The sequence below is a fragment of the Mercurialis annua genome, linkage group LG2, assembly GCF_937616625.2.
Source record: "Mercurialis annua linkage group LG2, ddMerAnnu1.2, whole genome shotgun sequence".
Taxonomy (NCBI): domain Eukaryota; kingdom Viridiplantae; phylum Streptophyta; class Magnoliopsida; order Malpighiales; family Euphorbiaceae; genus Mercurialis; species Mercurialis annua.
The window spans coordinates 51158406-51178801 of NC_065571.1; the positions used below are offsets into that span (position 1 = coordinate 51158406).

At 30.9% G+C, this 20396-nt stretch overlaps 3 protein-coding genes across 4 annotated transcripts; all 3 read right to left on the reverse strand.

Moving 5' to 3' along the window:
• Positions 1-6625: 6625 nt before the first annotated feature.
• LOC126670041 (probable beta-1,3-galactosyltransferase 12) lies at positions 6626-10064 on the reverse strand. The gene is made up of 7 exons (XM_050363693.2): positions 9427-10064; positions 9134-9286; positions 8967-9049; positions 8789-8888; positions 8565-8678; positions 7511-7653; positions 6626-6955 (listed from the first exon to the last, which is right to left on the reverse strand). The coding sequence occupies exons 1-7, from the start codon at positions 9852-9854 to the stop codon at positions 6867-6869; spliced, it is 1110 nt and encodes a 369-aa protein (XP_050219650.1). The 5' UTR covers positions 9855-10064; the 3' UTR covers positions 6626-6866.
• Positions 10065-11554: 1490 nt separating this feature from the next.
• On the reverse strand, positions 11555-14191 carry LOC126670026 (zinc transporter 4, chloroplastic-like). Of its 2 annotated transcripts, none has more exons than XM_050363675.2 (4): positions 13871-14191; positions 13733-13790; positions 12857-13599; positions 11555-12263 (listed from the first exon to the last, which is right to left on the reverse strand). In XM_050363675.2, exons 1-4 carry the CDS (start codon positions 13883-13885, stop codon positions 11808-11810), a joined length of 1272 nt encoding a protein of 423 aa, XP_050219632.1. In that variant the 5' UTR covers positions 13886-14191; the 3' UTR covers positions 11555-11807. The 2 variants fall into 2 exon arrangements, with proteins under 2 accessions (XP_050219632.1, XP_050219633.1); XM_050363676.2 differs by having other exon boundaries at positions 12857-13596; positions 13871-14190.
• A 3966-nt stretch (positions 14192-18157) lies between these two features.
• LOC130015132 (uncharacterized) lies at positions 18158-19792 on the reverse strand. Its single transcript, XM_056104706.1, has 3 exons — positions 19025-19792; positions 18565-18951; positions 18158-18210 (listed from the first exon to the last, which is right to left on the reverse strand). Exons 1-3 carry the CDS (start codon positions 19587-19589, stop codon positions 18158-18160), a joined length of 1005 nt encoding a protein of 334 aa, XP_055960681.1. The 5' UTR covers positions 19590-19792.
• Positions 19793-20396: the final 604 nt, after the last annotated feature.

A 20396-nucleotide genomic window follows, 5' to 3' on the forward strand; every position in this document is an offset into this window, starting at 1 on the left:
TTGTCAAAGAATTTAATCATATAAATATTGTAACCTTTTAAATTGTTTTATAATTTAATTTAAAATCAAATGTAAACTAAAAATTACATCATATAATTATAACAATTACCAACTAATTATAGGTTAAATGATATAAGCGCAATTCAACTTTCTATTAAGATCGTTAATCTAATTTTCTCTACAAGCGTTTTTCTTTTCAATATTAAAAAATTTATTACAATTTTTCATAACTTAATAAATAAGAAGACTATTTATTATAAATGAAATGAAAAAAAAAATACTAAAACCAAAAGAGAGGCAACTAAAAACTTTAAAGAATAACTATCCAATGCAATAGTTATTCATTCATGCAACAAATAAATAAGTTTGTATGATGAATTAATGATAAATGTTCATTTGATATAAATTATGTTTTGTGATACTCATTTTTCTTTAGAATACAATTTCGAGATGGTTGGTTAATTTTGTGTCAATTTAAAATGGAGGAAAATTGAAAATATTTTGAGCTATTTTTTCTTTGTAAATTTAATAATTATGTAAAATTAGACATACCATCAACGCATACGTTGTGGAAATATTTTAGCATAAGCTATGTTCAAAAGTCTCCCACCTTAATAATGATAATATTTTTAACCTAAATGTGTTGGAGACAAAAACCAATTTCAGCCGAGTAAAAGTAGTATAGTATGTAAATTAAAATAATATTTTTTTTGAATTCATCGGATCTCATTAAATTTAATATGAAACAGTTACAATATTTGTAAGAAATTCGGGATAATTTGGAAACTAAACTCGATGACCTGACATAAAACAGACAACATGCTGCCTGATTCAATCAACACTTGATATAACTCCTTCTAAAAAAGAGACAACAACTCCTTCTAAAAAGGAGACAGCAAACCTTTCACAGAAAAAGGACAACATAAAGAAAGGAAAAAGTAAAACATTCATAAAAAAGATAAAAAAAATAAAAAATAGATAAAACTAGTATAGCTCATAGACGAATCCATTTTGTTACTGAAAGATCTTCAATCTATCGTCGCTTCTTGATAATTGAATTGCGATTCGTGATAAATTTTAATCCGTCAGAAAAATAAAAAAGAATTGGCTATTTATTATATTCTATGAAATTAAAATAATATAAACAAAAGGGGTGGCTACCGTCAATATAAAAATTAAGCCATTGACGGCGGCCGAAGAAAAAAATAAGAAAAAAGCTTTAGGTGGCTAGGGTTTGTTAGAGAGAAAAGAGAAGAGAAAGGGGTTAGGGTTTCGATTTTTAAAATTTGTGTTAAAATTGAAAAACACGCTAAATTTCATGATTTTTAAAGCCTTAAAAGATTTTTTTCAAATAATATGTAAAGTACATCACTTTTTATTTTAAATTAAAAAAACTATTTAGGCTTATATATTTTTTGACCCCTAATTTTTACCCTTTTATTCCTTATAACCTCTAAACTATTTTAGTGTTCCATTGGACCTCTTAGCTATTTTTTAATCTATTTAACCCCATGTCAGTAATTTTATCCACGTCATCGCGCGTGGTGTGCACATTCCGAATGAGGGGTTAAATAAAACAAAAAAAAAGTTAAGAGGTTCAAAAAAATACGAAATTAATTTAAAGATCGCAGAGAATAAAATGGTATAGTTTAGGGGTCAAATGATGTATTAAGCCTAAACTTGTTCAATAATAAACAACTTCGTCAAGAAGTTGTGTGAGTCTTAACGGTTCGCTATCAAAAGAAACGAATTAATCACAATAAAACCTGAAATAAACTTTTAAGGACTTCAATAAATGTTGATTTACATGAAAATTTATTTTTTTATGTTGGTCTTTGTATATTTTGTATATGGATTAGTTATTTAGTAGACTATTTTCTATAATTTGGAAATATGTGATTATAATTTTATTGGAATAAAGAACCAATTCACACCCTCAACTTTACACGGAAGATAAAAAGGTCATTTTAAAGTGAATCGGTCAATATCTACCAGAGGGGCAACAATAAATACGATAATAAATATAAAAGTTGCGGTTAAACAAATCCACAACTATGTTAAACCGGGTCAAATTCTTCTATTTTCTTTCACACTCGCGCGAGTGAAACACAGTCTACATTATAAAATTTTAAAAAAATTAAAATATTCTTTAATCTTTATCTCATTCCTCAAATTATAAAGTAGTATAGCTTGACCATAATGTGTTTTAAGCAAGTCATTTATTTTACGTGTAATACTCATTTTTTTAATATTTGTTTATCCTCAACTCATTAAAATAATCGAATGAGAATAAATAATATTAAAATTGCAATTAAAGATCTAATAAAATTAAATATTTATTAATCAAAATATTTTAAATAAAAAAAATTAACCAGCAAAGCGAAGTTTGTATACTAGTATATATACATTTACAGTATCGGCAGTGGCAGACCTAGAGATAGAATATTGAGCGCGCTATTCTAATTTTAAAATAGCACGATTTATTCAAAAAAATTGTTCAATAAAACTTGCTTCTTAAATTATTATGTACAGTTTTTAAATAATTTATTATTTTCTGATCGATTTTATAAATTTATTCTTAAATAATAAATGATTAAACTTGTTGATTTGTTACAATTTAGTCTGAAACATTAAAAGTTTTTTTTCAAAATTAGTTTGATTTAGTTATTAAAAATATTTAAAATAACCTTATACATTGGTATAAAAAGGGTGTGAATATATATGTAATTGTCATATACAAAGTCTCCTCTCTTCAATTATCATATACAAAGTCTCCTCTCTTCAAATTAAGCACAAATTTTGCAGGCATGGCAGACAAATTGCTGGACTATATGGCACAAAAAAATTTGACATTTTATGATGTTGGGAAGGGCGGTTACAGCTATGCAAATCAACAGCAAAAGCAAGGTGGCGGTTCTTCTTCATCAGGTCATCAGAATTATCAAAACAAGCAAAAGCGAAAAAAATATGGATTTCCATTGAAAAAGATAACGGAACGCACACATGATGGAACTAAGAGGACTATATATTATCGTGATTAAATTCCCATGCATGCACCTTACAATATTATTATTAATTAGTTTGTGTTTCTTCTTTGTTTATAACAGTATTTATAAGATTTCCCATCAAATATGAGATGACTAAGCAATTTTCATTTAGTATAATTTCCCATCAAGATCAAGAAGATGATAATAAGAGATAAAATACTCAACAAACTCACTTTAAAATTTACAAACTACTCCATCAAACATCTTCTCCTCTAAAAACATCTACTAAATACAATACTCCTAAATGCTAATTAATTCTTTTTTTTTTTTTAAATTGAAGTTACTTAAGAATAAAAAAAAAGTCTCTCTCCTAATCCAACTGCTAAACTTTCTAAAAACATTTTAAATTGTACGGATATATTCAATCAAGAAGTAGGACCCACAAGATCACACCTACAATAATCAATAATTTAAGTCCATCCTTCAACCTGCAGTGGGGTCCATCCCATAACTTTTTCCAGCCACTCATCACCAAACTCAACCTCATCACAGCCGTCCATCACCTCACACTCCTCCGCCCATGCCACGTCATCACTCAGCCCCACGCTTTTGTTTCCATTTTTAAACACGTCTCCTCCGGCGAACTCTACTCCGGCCATCACAGATGACGCTGAGTCCGAAACCGAAGCTCCACAGCTCTCGCCGCTGCTGCTCTTCCCGCTCTCAACAATGGACAGCGCTGATGGGGACGGCGCCACCTCTGACGACTCTCTGCATGTCGAAGTTGATGTCGCCGCCGGGGACGTTATCTCTTTGTACAACTCTTGCATTACCTCTTCTATCATCTCTTCGTCGATAGTTAACTCGCTTTCCAACTCAATTTCTGTTAGAAACTCCGGAAAACTTCTGATGATGACGTCATTTCCCGGCGAGTTCGCTGAAGAAGAAGAAGAGACAGAAAATACCTCCATTTCTAGAGAGAGAGAGAGTGAAATGTATAGTGGGAAAGACTAACAGGTAACGTACTATATAGACTGTAGAGAGAAAGTGACACGGTGGCAATCAAGTAGTGCCATGTAGGATGGTAGGTGCAGATTCGATGACGTGGCGTAACTGATAAATTGCTGACGGATAGTACAGACAAAAGTTTGTCTGTATTGAGATTTTGGGCAAGGGCGATAATTTTTAGGTGTTTATAATGCGCATGTGTTTAGCTATTAAAACCGTTGGATTTATTTGAAAATCAATTTTATGTTAATCGTACGGTGGAGAAAACGGCGGATTGAAAGCAGTACCAAGTTGCTGCGTAAAGGGCCAACGTTGCATTGGCAATCGTAAAATATTTAATTGACTGTGGTACCCCTGCTTTAAAATAGAATCAAATTTTATTTTCTCTTCCTTAATTCTTTTTTAGGAGCAAATTATATTACGAAGGTTACTGAACTTTGCACGAATTGCAATTTGGTGACTCAATTTTAATTTGTTATTAAATGGTTATTATACAATAAAAAACCGGCTTTTGGCAGTTTCCGAATAAATTCAGGGCAATTCCGGTCAATTTCTAAATGAATTCCGGCTAATAAAAAGGCCGAATTTTGGTGATTCTAAATGACTTGCTTAATGATATTGTGAAAGAAGGAGGGATGACTCAGACTCCGACTGCCACATAGAAAAAATTGGCCGGAATCTATTTAGAAACCGCCGGAAAGTTGGGTTTTTATTGTACATTAACCAATTTATAACAAATTAAAATTTGATCATCAAATAGCAATTTAAGCAAAGTTCAGTAACCCACAAAATCTATTACATAATCTTTACACATTTGATATTTATCATATTTTATGTTATAATTTTTTTTTAGAATCAAACAACGTGGTCCTTAAGTTTAAATTTCGTTAACGATGAGAGTGCTTTATGAATAAAAATGTATTAATATTCACAGTAAAAGAGACTAAATCATACATTACACTACCATAATTCATAATGATAAATGTGAGGGTAAATTCTGATAATTTAATCTTCTTTTATTTATTCATTTATGAGTATAAAAGTTTTAGTTTTTTACAAAGTTCATTATGAATTTTAGTTTGCATGAATGGTGGTTTCTTAGGAGTTAGCAGACATATTGTAACTACACTATAGTACATAATTATTGCATTGAATGTACTAGTGTTTTTTCTGGGACCAAAGAAAGTATTTCATCCTTTTCACAATGTTTGAATTGAATAATTTGGGATGAAATTTAATAGAATTTAATAAAATTAACTTTCTCCTTATGCTAAAATTTATATTTATAGATTTTAGCTATCTATCTCTGCCTTTATAATTTTCTGTTTATAATTTTATATGCTAAATAAGAATTTTAAATCTATCATTTTTATAGGGATGGATTGCTATAGTGTTTTATTATTTTAATTATCTTGATAAGTTCATTAATTTTGTATTCTATTCAAACGTTTCTATATATGAATTTTATAGTATATTGATTTAAAATTTATAAATTTCAGTAATTTCATATCGAATGGTACCTTGTTGAAAATATTTTGGTATGATTCAGGGCCACAATTCTTAGTATAATTATATTTGGTATAACGACACTTTTATGTCATAAATATCAGATTTTTTTCCTAATTTTAATATTACTGTTGTAACGTCAAATTTAGATAACTATTTCAAAATAAATTTCGAATCTCATGAATATTCAACAATAAAAAGGAAGTACGTATAATAAAGTCCAACAAAAATTACTACTACTAAAATCACGTCTACCCTTTTGTTGATAATTAAAAGCATTTAGGAATAATAAACATATTTTTGATAAATAATTGTATCAAATTCACAAGATCATCATTTATAAAGTAGGACCCTTTTGTATAAATAATACCATTGTTTTTACATTCTTTTTATGTCATAGGTTGTCAGTATAACAATGGACAGTACAAAATCAAAATGTAATGCTTGATTAAAGGGGAAAATTAATTACAAGTACCTACCATATGTTAATGTTAGGTAAGTGATTTATTAGGTCCATTTTGTGTTTATGTAGCTAAATCGGTCAGTCTAATATGTATCTCCATATTAAGAAATTGGTTGTCTGTTTGTGGTAAATCAAGTGGTAAGTTCTTTGCTGCAGTAGAAGTAGAATTATCCTGTATTGCACGGTTAAAATTAATAGCGGATATTAAATTATAGATCTTTTACAAAACAGTTATCATTGTTCTATTTATTATAGTTTGATAAAAAAAAACTTTAAATTTTACATTAACAGGAGGTTACCATAGTTATTTTGGCAAAAATTGCTTTTATGACACCAAAAAGTTATGTAATTATTTAATGCGTCTATCAATATTCGTTGCCGCATAAGCAATTTTTGACCTGAATTTGCTATATTAAGCTTTCGTTGATATAAAAATAAAAATAGAGTCATAAAATATAACAACTGAAACAATGGCGACCTTCCTGTAAAATACATATTGTTAAGTAAATGCAGAAACTTTGAACCCTATTGCTCAATAAACTATTGCTTCCTGCAAATTCAGACCATACAATGACAGAGAACTGCAAAAAATGGCAGCTATAAACTTCGGACAATTTAGCAAGATATATTCATTTGAATCATCTCTACTTGTATCAAAAACTATGAATCATGCTGATATAATGATATTGATCTTGAATGAAAATCAAAATATACACGACTGCTAACGTTTAATATAGGATGTTACAATTTTTAATCTACAATCGAATGGTAGAATGCGGAAGTTGTTCCCAGATCAGCTTCGGGAGTGTAGATGATGTGTGCTCAAACAGAGGATCGGGAAACGTGTAACTGTTTTTCCGTGTCAATGTAATGGAAAATGGAAGTTGAAATCAAAATGAAAACTATCTATCATCAGCCGGCAATGTGGGGCTTTTCGAGCACATATCAATCTGGTGAAGCTCCTTCATTCGGATAGCTGAATTGCATAAACCTGAAAATTTCATGGATTCAATAATTAGAATAATTTTTCTACTAATTTTACCAACATGGAATCTCTTGCCAATTTACTCATCGTTAATGATATTACCACCGACAAGCAACATTGCACAGAAACTCATGGAGTTATATGTTTCGGCATTTCATTTCTGTTTCTATAAAAGATTATGAAACTCCGGAACCATATATTTATTAGTGTCTTGTAAAATATATCGTTTCGTTATTTCCCGTCTCAATATTTCTTGTTTCAGTGATTCCTTTAAGTGCAACATAGCTGACAAGGAAATGTAAAGGGGAATCACCATACCATCGGAACCATCTAAAAAGGTTATCGGCAAGCAAATCAGTAGATATCAGTTCAAGAAAACAAGAAATGCTCAGCAGAGCTCCACAATTGCGCAAGAACAGCACATATGGCATAAGAACATTTATGCTCCTACTAAGAGAAAAGACACTATAACATAGCACACATATGCAATCAGACATGAAATGCAAATGACTATATGGATGCACTGAAAAGTTCATGAGTATTACAAATGAGGTGCACTACCTGAACATTTAGGAATATCCCAAACTGCTATAGATGTCGGTGTACATCGAGGATCACATATTGCGCGGTTATCTTCATGGTGCACATTCATAGCTAGCATCCATGACCCAATAGTGACATCTTCATTGTTGAACATCCTCAAACTGAAAGCCAAAAATTTTGTATTTAGGAAATGAGAATAGTAGTCTGTTCGGAAAGAGTAGAACATAATATAACTTCATAACAAGGGAAAAAGGGGAAAACATCTACAAATACTAAATGTGAATTACATCAGCATCCTAAGTGCAAATCATTTTCATGCAAATTTCTCCTTCTTATGAACCTTCTTAGTATCAAGCAGATAATGCCCCAAGGGATAATCAGGGAAATGAGCGTTATAAATAAAATAAATGGAGCTAGTGCTGTCCGGGAACAATTAGCCAATCTACATTTGCAAATTATTATAGCATCTCCATTACAAGAGAGCAAGGTTAAAGGTTCAGCTTGCGTGATGACATCCGGCAAAGACCAACAATTCAATATGTTCTTGTATCATATACTACATATACAAGGCACGTCACTGGAAAACTGTTGACTAAGACGATCTTGATAGTAAACATCAAAATCAGATTTAACAGCTAAGCTAACCATAACCACAGAAGCTTGATATTAGTCTTTACAACACTTATGGTCATTGTGGGTAATATGTTGAACTGCAAAATGGGAAAACCAATTGTAATTGGCCCTACCCTATATCAAAACCTGATATTCAATTGCCGATGTAGTTGTATTTACAAATATGATCTGCCTCACACATAATCAATAAAACTTTTAAGATGCTCTATCGCATTAAACTAGTGCATTACTTAGAAAGCCAAGAACTAATTAGAAACAGTATGATTCTTAAGTAGCAGAAGAACTCCAACCACTGCATCGATTAATTAGTTATAAAACAATAACGATGCTCAAGAAATTGTTACATCAGTAAATTATTTGCATGACCAGACAGAAATAATGACAGCATATAACAAGACAAAGAAAACAAAACTGAAACAAGCTATAAGTAAAGAAAGACCTGTTATTTCTAGAAGCTGCTAATGAAGCCACAACATCCGCAGAAAGAACATATATAGGGCCATAAGCATGCAAAAAGTACTCGCTTCCAATCAGATGCCCAGATTTCTCAAACCTGAAATATTTACAGAGTTATGTAAGATTATACGTGAATACATGAGAAGGCACAGAAGCAAACAGTAATCAAACATAACTGTAACGAAAAACAAAAAAGAAACTACATACCACTTCAACTTAGTATCGGTAATAACCGGTCCTTTCTTCATGCATCCAATATAAGTAAATGAATGAGCTCTTTCTTTTGCAAGAAGAGTTGAAAGTCGATCTATAAAAGCAAAATCTTAAACGGTTACTGCCACGTATCCAACTAAATGATAGATACTCTCAGCATTGTTCAATATACCTGGACGCAAATAGATGTCGTCGTCAGCTTTGACATAGTAGTCTGCTTCAAAAAGCTTATAAGCTGCCTTGAAATATGCCAATCTAAAAACAAAAAATGGAAACAAAATATCAAGAGGATTCACATGATGAGATCGATATCTTAACGAAAACAAAAATCATACATACGTCTTGTATGGAAGCCTCAGATATTCTTCCTCAACATCTATCAACATGAAATCTCTGTATTTCTCAATCTCTTTCTCAAGTTCTGCCATCTTTTTTGCATCTTTTGATCTACCTATCACAAACCTAAATGCTAAGCCAGTGGCTTGCTCCAATCTACAAAACAATTAACCATAGCAGAACATAAATTAAACCCTGCAAATTAATTCCTATCTTACCCTAGTTCTTAAACAGTAAAATTACAGTCAAATTTAATGAAAACAATCAGAAAAACTTCAAAAAATTATTCAAACTACCTCAAAAGTCCATCCGGGTCAGAAGGGAACCAAGTGCTTCTAAGAGAAGCTCTCCGATCACCGGAATCAAAACCAGTTTGAATTCCGACAAACCCGAGAAGCTTAGGCCGATCAATTACTGCCCCATTATTACTATTATCACGATGAGAACCCGAATTTGAGTAGAATGCCCGGAAAGTATCTTCGGATCTGCCGCAACGGTAAACGGGTACAGTACGGGTCCGGCGGATTGCGGAGATGGCGAAAATAGAGCCGGAAATGCCTATGAGAAGACAAATAAGTGAAAAAACAATGAAAGGCAAAGGGTAGCGAGAAGAGGAGAAATTGGTAAAATTGGGTTTTGGGGGTTTATAGGTTTTGGAATTTGAGGTTGGGAGTGATGGAGAAGACGAAGAAGAAGAAGAATGGCGGTGTGAGAAAAGTGGCATTTGCTTTGATTTTGGGTTGTTTTCTTGAACTACTGTGATTTTAGTGTGATTTTTAAGGGTGTAGATAATTTGGTTAAGGCAAATTTAGTGTGAGTTTTGGGGTTAATTAGTTTATAATTGTTTGAACAAGAAATGAATTGGAATGTGGATCATGCTTCTTTAATTTTAAGTTTCTTGTGAGCTGAATACTCCTAGTTGGCTGTTGTTGGTATGATGTTTAAAATTTTAGAGAAGATGGAGGTAAGAGTATAATTAAAGATGCAAGTTATTTAGTGAAGCATTAATTAACTATTAACTTCTTGGATTTTCAGTTTCCATGGCTTTGTAATAAGTTTTGTAATCAAATCGTGGGGAGTGTTTATCCCACACAACGGATGTGCCACGTCACTTTTACAACAAGTGAATAATCATTTGCAATATAGAATCTTTATTTATTACTTATTTTTTTATCATTAAACATTTGCACATGGCTAACATCTTATTGATTCGTTGCACGAATGACGTGGCGCAACCGTTGCGTTGTATAATTATTCAATGGTGGGAATGGATACTCTTAATTAATTTATTTATTTTGATTAAATTTGATTCATAAAAATAGATTTTGTTATTACTGCATAACTTAAAAATTGAACTATTTTAAATATATCTTTTTGCAAATATTTACTTATTTATATTGTTTTACTATTCCCTCCGTTTTTATTTAGTTGTCGTTTTTAGCTACATTGTTAATATTAAAAAAAAATCTATTTTGTCTTAAATTACAAAGAAAGATATAATCCTATTTATTAACTCCATTAATGAAGAATTTAGCTTTGAAAATAGGATTATTAATCTCACTAGTGAGAAATTTAACTTTGAAAGTTGAAATATCATTTAATGGAGTGATTTAATGAGGATATTAAATTTAGAATACAATTATGAAAATTACATAAAAAATTTAAAAAGACAACTATTGATATACAAAATTATTTGTTTAAAGCAACAACTAAAAAAACAGAAGAATATATCTTAAATTTAATTAAATTAGTTTCGATTAAAATTATAATTTGGCTAATTTGACAAACATTTATGGTTTTAATGAAATCTATAGGTTTGAACCAACCATTTATTAACCCTGAATATGTCAATTGTCAACACTTATATATTACTACCAGTACCATGAATCATCAAATTTTAGAATGAATAATCCTATATAATCCAACACTTTTAATCCATTTTTTATACCGCCTGACGTGCCAATTAAAAAATGAATTGATTAATTCTATTTTTGAAATATACACTTTTGAATGGAAATTAGATAAATGAAACCTTGACATATGAGGTGGGTTAAAAAAGTTGGATTAAAAAAATGGATTATAAAACATTTTTCTTTTAAAATTAATACATTTAAATAAAACATTATTGAATATGATTACAATGTGTAACATCAAATATTTTAATTTAATGAACTTATATTTCTTCAGTCATTAAATAAATATATTTAAGTTTTTATATTCCACATTTAATTTTATCACTAATATGATTTCAATAAAATATATTTTATGCTAAAACAAAATACTTAATATTACTAAAGAAATTAAAAAAATACCTATCGACTTTAAATAATAGTAAAATATATTTAAGATTAAGTTGAATGGAGTTGTGAAAAAAGTTTAAGCATGAAAAAAATGCCACACTGCAATTCAAATTCAAAGGTATAGTTGCTTAAAAACAGTTATTATTGTGTGGAAACTTCTCTCTTGTTTTCATTCAAGAAATAATACAAAGTTACAAACTAAAGCTACAACAATTTCCTATATTTCCTTAATCTACCGAACAAAATCAAAAAATCTGTATGATTTTCCGTATTCTGGTTAATAACCAAACCGTTTTTACAATTTCGGTTCAGTCTAGTTCGGTTATTCAATTCGATTTTTTCACACCCATGCCGGTCATTACATGAATAAAAGAATGTCAAGCCCAGATAGCAAGTGCAGACATCATACCAGCCCCTAAGAAGAGCAAGCAATAAGACACAAGTTGAAGCCTAAAATTGCAGCTCATTCTTTTACTTAGAAAATCGGCAGCAATTAAGTCCACCAACGCCATATACACAAGAATTCCAGCAGACAACGAATCCAAAATCCCTTCAGCAATCAGTGCTCCGTGGCTATGCGGATTATAGAACGAAGCAATCGCTGTTCCGATCCCAATTCCGACTGGCGTTGTAATGGCAAAAAAACAAGCCATTATTGTTGCCGATGAAACCTTGAACTGTGCTTGAGAGATGCACCCTCCTAATGCAAATCCTTCAAAGAATTGGTGAAATGATAGTGCCGCTATTAAGGGTCTTATGGTGCATGGACTTTGTGACACTCCAAGTGATAACCCAATTATCACTGAATGTGACACTATCCCAAGCTCCAGTACCTACAAATTCCACAACAGCACAACATTACTTATCTTAATCTTACACTTCAACTAATTCCAAAAATTCTCAAACACAAATCCACAAACTCATCTGTCTGCATTTGGACAAATTTTGCAAATACAATTACATAATGAGACAATCCAATGCAAATTAACCACTAAATAATGTCATTAGAATAGGTCCTACATAACAGTTAGAATTGGACAAACGGCAAACCTAAGCGTGTATTTATCATAAAAAAATTCTTATGTGAACTTAGTTCACTATGTAAAATTATAAATCTTTCAGAGCATACACCGCATTTAATAGTCAAAATAGATCACATTTTCTAGGGTTAAAGCTTAAATGCATTTAAATATGAAATTTAACGCATTTTGCACTCCAAAGCGAATTCGATTAAATGCAAATTAAATTATAAACTTTAGCGCATTTTGCAGTACAACTCGAATTCCATTAAATGCAAATTTCTAGTTAATGATAAGGCTAGCCATACTCAAGTTCACTATGAAGTACACAAAGGAACAATGCAGTCAATGAATGAATGAGAGCGCTCTGAAACAATAACTAAGTTTTGGAAATATTATATACTAACCTGTGAAACGACGACGTGTCGTACACCACTTTCATCGTCACCGTCTCCAAAACCGTGACTGTGCCCGTGCGCATGTCCATGACTATGTCCATGCCCATGCTCGGAAGCCTTAACGTGCCCGTCACAACCATTCTGACCGTCAGGGTGGCTATGTCTATGATGCGCTGCATGCGCATGCATTCCAACAATATGCATCCCACCATTATCTTCTTCTCCAAAAACCTTCACATTGGATCCAACCCTTTCATTTCCCTCCACAAATGATACAATTCCAGAATCCACACCCGCTTCTACATTAACAGATCCGACCCGTCCTTGCTCCACAGTAGCGGACCGGTTCAACCCTTGTTTTTTCTCATAATATTGAGTACCCAGAAAATCCACAAGTAGAGTTAACAAGGCCGCCACCATAGCAAAGAAACCCGAAAACGGAAACTTGCCCCATGGGTATTCGGGTAAGCAAGGATTCGTTAAAGCCTCCGATCCACCCGAAAGCATGTGAACAAAACCGGTCGCCAGAATAACTCCCGCTGCGAATGCCTTTGCCGCAACAAATAGGCTGCTATCCGTACGGAGGAAACGGCGGTGCTTTCCGATGAGAGGAATAGCGACGCCAGCAATTCCGGCAAGGAGAATTGACGCTATAGCGACGAATTTTAGGACAAACGCAGCTGAGTCATCCCGACAAGCATCGAGTTCGGTTGTATCGCAGCTTCTTGTCATGGATTCAATGAAAGATTCTGCTCCAATTGAATTAAAGACCAAAGAAAAACAAATTAGGCTGAAATTATTTGAATACGATTATCAAATGGTATAAACGCTAGACCGTGGGCTCAATTCCTCCCACAAACGCTAACAAAAATGAACGAAAATTACCGGAAAAGTCGAGAGTCTTTGATCTAAAACGATCAAGAGAAAATAATTCCAATAGATCCTACAAAATTCAAAAAGAATCCATTAATCAAAGTCAAAAATTAGATTAAAAAGCGTAATTAGTGAGGTAATTAAACTAACCTCGAAGAATAGCATAGGAATTGAATGAAAAGAGATGCAGGTTTTATAATAAGCATATAAAGAGAAAAGAAAAAAAGAACACGAAATGAGTTGGTTAGACAGAATTTAAGACAAATTAATGTAATAATTTATACAGTTGTTGTTACGATGCACTCATCCACAGACAATCAAGATAAGAGATGGAGAAGGAGGAAGAAGAGGAAATCTTTGGGTGTTGAAAGAGATGAAGAGAGTGTCGACATAGTTTGACAAGTGGAAGGGTAATAGAGGAAGCTTAGTGACGACTGTATGTATTTTCTTAAATAAAATGAGCGCGATTATGTCGACATTTTTTGTATATCATTTTAAAACAAACAAAAATAGGATTTTTAGTTATGTCTTGAAGTGTTGCGGTGCACATGTTGACATTTGACGGTTGTTGCAGTAATCTCATCTAACTGCTTGAGTTGCTTATTCTGTGCCGCACGCGCGATATTACGATGACGTTTTGGGAATAAAGTTGGATGATTCCTTATGTGTGGGAAGCGGTTGCCGGGGATTGTCTCGTTTTACGATGGTGGAAACTCCAAGAATTCGAAGATCCCAGGCTTTAATTTCATTCTTTTATAATCCCATAGGATTTTATTTTTAGATTAAAATTATTTCAAATTCATTATTATAGTACATACAGTCGATCTCTGATAATTTATATAAATGTGAATTAAAAATTTATTAATTATTAAAATTATTAATTTATTAAATATTTTATTACACGTAATATTCAAATTGGTTCTCTAAAATTTTATTAATTATTAGAATTATTAATTTATTGAATATTAATTATTAAAGGGTCCACTGTATATAAAAACACTAGTGAAGAATGGATAATTTATGTCAAAAAAAATATATATTTTTTATTATAAAATATAGTTTTTTTTTGAATTCATCAAATTTTATTAAATTGAATAGAAAACAGTTATATTTATAAAATAAATTCGGAATAATTAAAAAATTAAATTTGATGACCTGACATGAAACAAATAACATATTGTTTGATTTGCATATCTCACTTATAAAAATAAAAATAAAAATAAATTATTAATTATTTCACTAATTAAGTGCAGTTTTCAATCAATTTTCGATCAAACTTCATCCATCGTCTGATTCAATCACCACGTCATAACTCCTTTATAAAAAAGATAGTAAACCTTTCACAAAAAAAGGACAACAAACCTTTCACAAAAAACGGAAAAGATAAAACATTTAGAAAAAAAACAAATAATAAAAAATAAATAAACCTAATATAATTCATAAACGATTTCATTTTACTATTGATGATCTTTAATTTATCTTTGTTTTGGTAATTGAATTACATTTCGTTGATAAATCTCAATCCATCAAGAAAAATAAAAAAAGAATTGGCTATTTATTATATCTTAAAATTAAAATAATATATAAAAAGGGATGGCTACCGTTAACAGCATAATCAAACTATTGACGTCTGTCGGAGAAGAAATAAGGAAAAAACTTTAGACGGCTAGAGTCTTTTTGTATAGAAAAGAAATGATCTTTTTTTTGTTTATAACTCAATTCTATATATTCACCTTATAAATATAGTTATTAATTAGAAAACTATCTAATTATAGTTAGAATTGTAACTAAAATAAATTATTCATAATTATTAAAATAAAATTGTCTAAAATACTAATTAAAATAGACTATTTTAATATTTAATAGGTATAATTTTATTTTAATTATTTTTCAATTGTTTAAAATTTAAATTTAAATAAATTACTTCTAATAAATTAATAATTCGGTTATTATTTGATATTTTCTGTTTATATTCTCTATATAGCCTGCTCCTATTAACTACTAATAATTATTTGATATTTAAATATAATGTATCGTTATAAAAATAATTATTAATTAAATATAAATATAACATTCTAACGAGTTACACTACGATTCACGTGTAAAACCCATAAAGTGACATTAATACACATATATGTGTTAATTAATAGTACCAAAGAGCTTATAAGCGCTGACGGCAAACTGTTAGGTTGTACAAATACCCTCACAACCACTACTCCTTTCCAATTATCAAAAAACGATACTAATATTAAATAACTTTCTTTTTTTCTTACAAGATTAAATAAAGTGTCTTATTCTTTATCAATAAAAATCGACAAAATGAAAAACAATTGCACATAATAAATTTAAAATTTAATCTATTTTAAAGTCTTTGTATCTAATACTTTTAATTTGATTTTATTTTTTTACTTTGGTTTTTATATTTTCGGGAACAATTTTATAAAAATCTTTCTATTATTAATTTAGTCTTCATACTTTCGAAAATAATTTTACTTGATCTCTGATGGTGCATAATACTTCTGCATTTTTATTATCAAAAGGATTCGTCAAATTGTTTTTAGAAATACAAGGACAAAATAAAGATAAAAAGACTCCTAAAGACAAAATAAAGAAAAAATAAAAATAAAAATTCAAAGATATGTTTTGTTTAAATTTAACAAAGTATTTATAAGTTAATTAAAGTTAGCCGAGATATGTATTTGGAACGGAAAATCAAAGTAAAAATGGTGCTCACTTATGAGTAACGAGGGGTGTTTGATTTTAGAGGTATTTAATTTCAAAGTACCATAATTCTGTAATTTCGGTTATCAAATTTTAATATTAAATTGATGGGAAAATGTTTGCAGGGTATATATATATATAACAATCGTTTTACTTATTTTTGTCACGTGGTGATTAAAATTTCGCTTGTTTTAATCCAAAAAATTTAATGTACGTATAGTTTATTTTACTGGTAATATTTAGAATAATTATATACATGTGATATGCTTCTAAATGCTCCCTCCATTTCGTTCAAGAAGGAAAATTATAGAACACAATTGTTTCATCATGATATCCGTAAAACAAACCAATAACGCGTTAGTCATGTGAAATATTTAATAATAAAAAAATAAATAATAGTAAAGGATTCACTATCGAAAATGCTCACTGACATGTTGTAAATAAAATATGGCGCAACATTCTGTAACTCTTGTTTAAAAAATGACATATTTTATTTTTATATATCCATATAAAAAGTTTACAATCATAATTTTTGTAATATTTTAGAAGTTCCTCTTTTATCCCTTTTTTCTTTCTAAAATTAATAATTATTACTCTATAAATAGATTATAAAACCGCTAGAGGTAAAATAAGAAAATCAATAGTAATTATTGTTTTTTTAATTTTTGTATGAAAAGACATTAGTCCTTTTCAAACGGGACGGAGGCAGTGGCGGAGGTAGGGTATGGCCAGCACGGGCCTGGGCCCTACCTGATCACTTTCATTTTTTTTAAAGTGGGTCTTTTACTATTCATTTGTCCAGAGTTAATGTTTTTATTATTATAGATTAGGGTTTAATCAATTATTAGAAGAAAACTAAAATTAAAGTGGAAAATAGTTAGAGAGGGAATTGGTTAAAAAGAATAACACGTCGATAAAAAAACTAAAAAAGCGCCACTGCACTGTGCCAGGTTTACTTTAATCTTAGTTTTACATTTCAATTTCTTATTTAATTATCTTTCGCCTTTTATGAAAAATGTTTATCTATTTATTTAGTAAAATCTGTGATTATATTTAATTATTGCAGTTTTACTTTTTAGTAAAATTTGTTTTGTGATTTCTATTTGCTCATATTAATATATAATTCAGTTTTTTACGGGTTTAAATATTTAATAAGACAAAAAAAACCATTTGTTTCTTTTAATTTATCTACTTATTCGTATGTTTTACAGAAAAAAAATCTTTAAAATATTGATGATGAAGATATTTTTAAACTGTTTCAAAAAATGAAGACTCACATGACATAATTGTCTCCCATTAAAAAGAGATAATTTTTTAATTTTGTACTGTCTATTTTTTCACTTCTGGTTGTACTTTTTATTTAACAATTTTATAATTTATGTTTTTCGGTGTAAATTTTGTGTGGTTTGATATATTAAGTTTTTAACTAAATTGTGCCCTACCTGAATTTATCGTCTGGTTTCGTCACTGGATAGAGGGAATAAAAATTACCAAAAACCGGTTACTACTATCAAAATTTTGGGTTAATGACCATTAAATTTGATTTTTGTTAATTATTTCCGAAATTATCACCCAAAAACTCATAAATCCCATTTTATACCTTCCACACCGCGGAACTGTTCCGCAGTTTGTGTAAACCGCGGAACAGTTCCGCGGTCTGTCCTACGTGGCTCCTCGCTGGAGGAGCCACATAGGCAAAAGCAAACCGCGTAACACTTACGCGGTTTGCATTGCCAACGTGGCAAACCGCGTAAGTGTTACGCGGTTTGCTTTTGTGCAGCCAGGGAATTAATTCCCTGGCTGCACTGATTGGGAGAAAATTCTCCCAATCATTTTAAAAAAAAATTAATATATTTTATTTATATGAAAATAAAACAATCTTTGGTTAAAAAAATTATACGTTTTAATTGTTGACTTTTTTAAATTTAAAACGTTTGAATTAGTTAACTTTTTTAACATTCTACAAAAATAAATTTATAAAATACTACAAAATAATTATATTAACAAATATTCAAATATAATTTGTACTTCATAACAATAACATATTTAATAAACTAAAAATTACAAATTAAAAAAGATTACTACATCAGATAATAATGTACAAAGTACAAAAAAGAAATCACCTAGGAGTCCTATCGTCATATCTGCTAGTGACCGGGAGGTTCGAGCGCAAGTTGTTTCTGTTACGATTCGCCCGACGGCCTGTACTGATGGTGAGGTAACGTCGACCTGGGCGACCATCTCCCTCTCCTGCATCGGCGTCCTCGTCGTCGGCTCCGTCGTCACCCTGCTGGTCCTGGGGAATGGCCGTACTCGTCGTTGCTGGTGGCGGGGTAACAAATTGCAGAAGCAATCAACAATCAACAAAGTCATTTCGTATTTTCCATATGTGTGGGTGTCGTCGATGTACACCACAGGCTTGCAATACTGAAAACCCTTCACCACTGGCTCGTAAGTCCAAAACATATGCTTGAAAGTTCTGAATTGTGGATTGTTTTCAATTGGTGTACCTGTGCATACACCGTTATTAGTAATTATTAAATCGAACATATTTTTAATATTCGAAATTTTTAAAAAAATTACCGGTAGCATGCCAGACTGTCCTGGGATTAGCAACGGTGACATTCGTCATAAAATGACAAATCTCCTTGAAAGAGTCGTCCCATTGTCCGAACCTGTTTGCAATGGCCTTTTCCTTGGCATACCAAGTTTTTTTGTATCCGGGCCTAACTCGCAGTTTCTGAAAAATGCCCTCTTGAAGTGTTTTAATCCTAATGTCACGTTGCAGATGCAATTGCGTGTCGATGTGTTCAGCTATCTGTCGCGCTCTTAAATTGCGATGGTCTTGGTTCATTGATTGGCCGCTGCATTGGTGGGGGCCGTTATATCTTGTTATCATCCAGTCCGACTCGCATTTTAAAAGCGACGCACGCAACCTCCAATTGCAAGTGTCATTGTTCACACACACAAGAACTATTGTTTTACCAGTTGTTACACTGCTCTTGTATTCTTTATTAGCTGCAATGTGATAACTCGCCGCGCATGTCTGGACAGCATACCTCGAACTAAAAACCATCCCCAATTCAAACTCTTTGCCAGCTTCCCATATTGCATTTTCTTTAGGCCACAGATTCATATTGACACACATGTCGTCAACATTCTGATGCGTGTACTCATGAGGAAGGCGCGACTAAAAATGATCTGTATTTTGTTCAGACTGACCACCGACATTCTCACCATGGGTGCCATCTCCATTCTCACCACCGATGTCATCATCATCATCATCCTCGTTGTCATCAGCAACGGCCCCGTAGAAGTGTTCTTCTTCCTCATCTTCATCACTAAAATCATCACCATCATCTACATCCGCACAGTCGTCTACATCCGCACAGTCGTCGACATCCGCACGTACTTTTTTTATATTTACTTTTTTCACAAAGTTACAGTTATAAAAAAATTTATATTTTCTCTAAATACTGTAAAAAAATAAATACCTATTTTTATATTTAATTTTTTAGTATTCCGAATCTATTTATATAATCTAAAACATAAATTTTAATTCCAACCTAATTTAAAAATATTTTAAAAATTTTATATATTCGATTTTCTAATTTTAATTTACTCTATTTTACATTTATATAAATTTTATACACATTATTCTAATTTCATTTACACATTAATCTAATTTATTATATAATACATATTTTTAAAAAATTTAACTAAATCTAACTATATCTATGGATTAACTCTATATTTATTTAACTAACTACATTTCAAACATTATTTTAATCTAACTACACATCAAACATCATTTAAATCTAACTACATTCAATAATTAAAAATAACATATCTATAAATTTTAAAGACTCACCCGATAATTCCGCTAAAAAATAATATTCTGCGCCAAAAAATAATATTCCGCCACGAAAACCAACTCCGCAAAATCTTCTACACA